This window comes from Mizuhopecten yessoensis, unplaced genomic scaffold, assembly GCF_002113885.1.
Source record: "Mizuhopecten yessoensis strain PY_sf001 unplaced genomic scaffold, ASM211388v2 scaffold7479, whole genome shotgun sequence".
In the NCBI taxonomy this organism is placed as follows: domain Eukaryota; kingdom Metazoa; phylum Mollusca; class Bivalvia; order Pectinida; family Pectinidae; genus Mizuhopecten; species Mizuhopecten yessoensis.
In genome coordinates, this window is record NW_018407068.1 from 753,480 (window position 1) to 757,937 (window position 4,458).

General features: G+C 36.2%; 1 protein-coding gene across 5 annotated transcripts in view; it reads left to right on the top strand.

Moving 5' to 3' along the window:
• LOC110453672 (hepatocyte growth factor-regulated tyrosine kinase substrate-like) overlaps positions 1–4,458 on the top strand; it is a 33,846-nt gene that overhangs the window by 6,161 nt on the left and 23,227 nt on the right. For all 5 annotated transcript variants that reach the window (XM_021502728.1, XM_021502730.1, XM_021502729.1 and 2 more), the window contains 3 exons: positions 1,701–1,776; positions 2,024–2,116; positions 2,994–3,114. In XM_021502728.1, the coding sequence (XP_021358403.1) occupies positions 1,701–1,776; positions 2,024–2,116; positions 2,994–3,114 (290 nt within the window). The remainder of the gene's footprint in view (positions 1–1,700; positions 1,777–2,023; positions 2,117–2,993; positions 3,115–4,458) is intronic.

Sequence of the window (4,458 nt, forward strand, 5' to 3'; positions counted from 1 at the left end):
ATTCTATAAGACGGGGGGATGTAACGTAAGTACCACTGTTACTGGAGTAGACTGAGATTCAGTGTTACAGATATGTGATTCTATAAGACGGGGGGATGTAACGTAAGTACCACTGTTACTGGAGTAGACTGAGATTCAGTGTTACAGATATTAGATTCTATGAGACAGGGGAATGTGACATAAGTACCACTGCTACTGGAGTAGACTGGGATTCAGTGGTATAGATAAGACAGGGGGATGTAGCGTAAGTATAGTACTGTACCACTGTTATTGGAGAAGACTGGGATTTAGGGATATAGATATATTATTCCATAAGACAAAGGTATGTAACGTAAGTACTGTCATGACTGGAACCAGATTAGGATAAGTGGTATAAAGCAAGTGCATTTTGCTTATGCCGTGGCGCAGTGTCCGTCGTCTGTCAACTTTTCCTTTAAAATGCTACTTATCCTGAACAGCTTAGAGGATTTTGACCAAATTTGGTCCAGAGCATCATTGACCACAGGGTTCTCAATTTTGTGTAAATGGAGGGTATAGGCTCTCGGGGGGGGGGGGCAGGGCTAAGTAGTAAGAAAATAGGTGTAAATCTTCAAACATCTTCTTCTCAACTAACAGAAATATTTTTTTCCAGAGCATCTTTGGACAAAAGGGGCTTCAAGTTTGCATAAATGGAGGGTTTGGTCCCCTGGAGGTAGAGGGGCAGGCCCAATAGGGGAAATAGAGCTTAATATTTGAAATCCTTCTCTTTCCAACTGATTGGAGTGATTTTAACATTATTAGGTATAGAGCATTCTTTGGTAAGTGGAACTCAGGTTAATATAAAAGGTGTGTGGCTCCCCAGGGGGGCAGGGTGTGGCCCTGTAGAGGATATATGGAGGTAAATCAATAAAATTCTTTACCTTCCATATTCATTTTGTGGTTTTATCCCTACCCTATAACCAAATATACAATTTCTAGGCATGTAGAAAAAGAATAAATGCCACCAGGATTGGTCTTCCCTGGGACATTACATTGAAACTCATGTTCTTGGTGTCTTATACCCACCCAGTCAGATTTAGATCTTCTTCCAACTTGTTCTTTTGTACTCCTTAGATAAACTGGTATATATAGTACTCAGTTTTAAATTGAAAATAAAATACCAGGTGAGCTATTAAGGCCCCTGGGGCTCTTGTTTAATTTTCAACTGGCAATTTTATTTAGGATCTAACACATATGCCATAACTAAAATAGTGACAGTGTTTAAGAGAAAGTAAGCTATCAAAATGAATGTATAATAAATGATGTAAGAAATAGTAATATGGCACTGAATTAAAGTTAACAATATTTCTAAAGGGAAATTAACATGAAATTCCAATTGTAACAATTGTTGTAATATATCAGTAGTATCTTAAATATGTTTTCATTGAAATTGGTGAAATGAGTATAATGTTAGTGAAACATTTTTTTATACAAGTTACCTCTGACCAAGATTTTGGTGTCACCATTTTGACTGCATGCCAGTCATGGCATATGTACTGTTTTCTATGCACATCATGCATAATAATTATTATTGTCATAACATCATGTTAATGGTCTTCTTCTGATTCCACAATGTTGTTACTACAAGGATAAAATGCAAAAAATACAACATGGGTGTTTTCCCTGCATAACATGGTTGTCCTGTACTGATCAATTGAAACCAATTCTGATTCTTCTTTCAGACCAAAGAATGCAGTAGTTGGTATAAAGCGGAAGATCACAGCAGACAATCCTCACGTGGCTCTTTTTGCCCTGCAGGTAGAGTAAAGATTAGTAAAAAGTTATATGGGTTAGCTTAGCATTACAAATAATTACAGGAAGTGAACAGAGTATTGAAGATGTTGAAGTGAAAATTTATACAAAACTAAGAAAATTTACGAGCACAGAAGCTATTATATTGACACATTGTTTGCACGATAAAGTTCTGTGTTGAGTTCTGTATGGAGAATGTGCAAATATATTGAACAAAGCTAAAATATTAACACATGCTATTGGTTTTGAATAGGTATTAGAGTCATGTGTGAAGAACTGTGGAGGTGCAGTCCACCAGGAAATTGCCACAAAAGAAATGATGGAATTTATGAAGGATCAAGTTAAGGTAAAGGGAGACAACTCCACTGAACTTCAAACATTCCAGGGGACACGTTACTATTTCAGTTCTTCTACATCTGTTAACACTATTTCCTTCATTCTGCATTACTGTGCTGGCTATTCTGAAGAAAGTTTTATAAAAATTGAATTTGACTTCTAATAGAGATCTGAAATAAAACATGGTTGTTGTGCACCAGTGTTTGGGGGAATAAAACAGGATAAAAATATTTCCAGGTCCAGATTTTGAATCCTTCTTCTTTACAATGAAGTCTTTACTTTCACCGTTACAAAATAGTATTCATTTTCAGGTATGTATATTCCCTTTTCTAGTTTGATATTGATACGTCACTCAAATAGACAACCACTGATGGGTAGCACCTCAAATATGTCAGGTGTAATATCCTAAACTGCTTTTAGCCACTGAGTTTCCTGATCAGTCAAATCAGTGATGTAAAACCTCTAATGGTTAAATTAGTGTTGTACAGGTAAATGTTGCACTAACTTCTTAGGAGTGATCATGATTGGCTAGAAATATTGGATTTAGAGTTTATAACTTCCCTGTAGATAAAGATGAAGAGAAATATATTTAGTTCCTTGTTACATAAAGATAATTATGCAGGCTTAGTATAAGGAAGGACAACTGTTAATTATGCTTGTTAGATGGTCTAATAAACTACTGGAAAGTTCAAAGTTCAAAACAGGTACATATCTATTTGTGTGAATATATATACATCAAATAAAATTTGTTCAGGTATGTTGGTAATTTTGAAATACAGTATCAGTTATATAATTAATATACACATGGAGCCCTGTCAAAACAAAAACTCCTAAAGTTACTTCAGATATTTATTGTACTGATCAAGCTTACATCATTAAATTCACAGGCAAGACAAGACCCTGTGAAAGCAAAAATCCTTGAGCTGATACAGGTATGGTCTCATGCGTTTCGTAATGAGCCCACCTATAAAGTTGTCCAGGACACATTCCACCTGATGAAGATGGAAGGTAAGGCACAGTCTACATTTATTTTTACTGACAGCTGTTTTTTATCTTGTAAATATATGCCTCACCAGGAACATTAAGGACTTTCCACCCTTCGTAATACACATGTTTTTCTTGTCGTATTTTCGTGTCGTCATTTCTGTATTGCGTATCGGGCATTCCATTACCGTAGTGTAAATTATAGTAACACCGGGTAAACAATAGTACACGTGCGTGACGTTATATGTCAACACCTGATATCGAGACTTAACTTGGAAATGTGTAATCACACGTACTTCAGAAATAAAGCTTATGATACAAAGACATTAATTAACTCATGGGAAAACACTGACATACAATCAAACGACTTCAAGAAGGTCGTGTATGAGGCGCATGGAATGCAGACTGATGTGTTTTGTTTACCGACCTCACCTGTACGTATCACGTGCTAACAGTAGTTCACAAGCTCTTGGTCGCTACGACTTTTGTTGTCGAGCGAGTTACGCTCTGTCTCATCAGGATCAAAATAATTGTAAAATAAATTAACTATAAAGACTTTGTGTGTATTTGGTTCAATTAATCACTCCTTTTGTATGTAACTATGTGTCCTGTTTCCTTTTGGCCTGTAATTAGTAACTTTTATCCATATAGTTTCAATAAAAAACGCTTTTTGTAACATGTTGTAGATATTTTATGATAAATAAAATATTTGTAGGGTTGATTAGCAATGTTTCTTTTCATTATTTTATTGTTGTAATAGTTTTGAACAATATGTCACTCGCTCAAAAAATGTGGAAGTGTTGAATTTGACAAAAAATTCAATTTTTCAGTATTTTTAGCTCACCTGGCACGAAGTGCCAAGTGAGTTCGTGCCAGGTGAGCTTGTGCCGTGGTGCGGCGTCTGTCGTCCGTCCGTCCGTCCGTCGTCAGTCGTCCGGCGTCAATATTTTACTTTAAACGACTTCTTCTTAATAACCAAAAGGCCTAGGGTGATGATATTTGGCCAGAAGCAAAATATGTGAAAAACTTTAAACATCTTCTTCTCGATAACCAAACTGCCCAGGGAGATGATATTTGGCCAATAGCATGCTTGGGTGAAGGGCTACCAAGTTTGTTCAAATAAATGACCTTCAATTATATTCAAGGTCACAGGGGTCAATTGTCTTAAAAAACCTTTAAACAACTTCTTCTGAATAACCAAAATGCCCAGGGTGATGATATCTTGCCAGTAGCATGCTGACATGAAGGGCTACAAAGTTTGTTCAAATGAATGACCTTCACCCATATTCAAGGTCACAGGGGTCAAATATGTTAAAAACTTTAAACAACTTCTTCTCAACAACCAAAATGCCCAGGGTGATGATATTT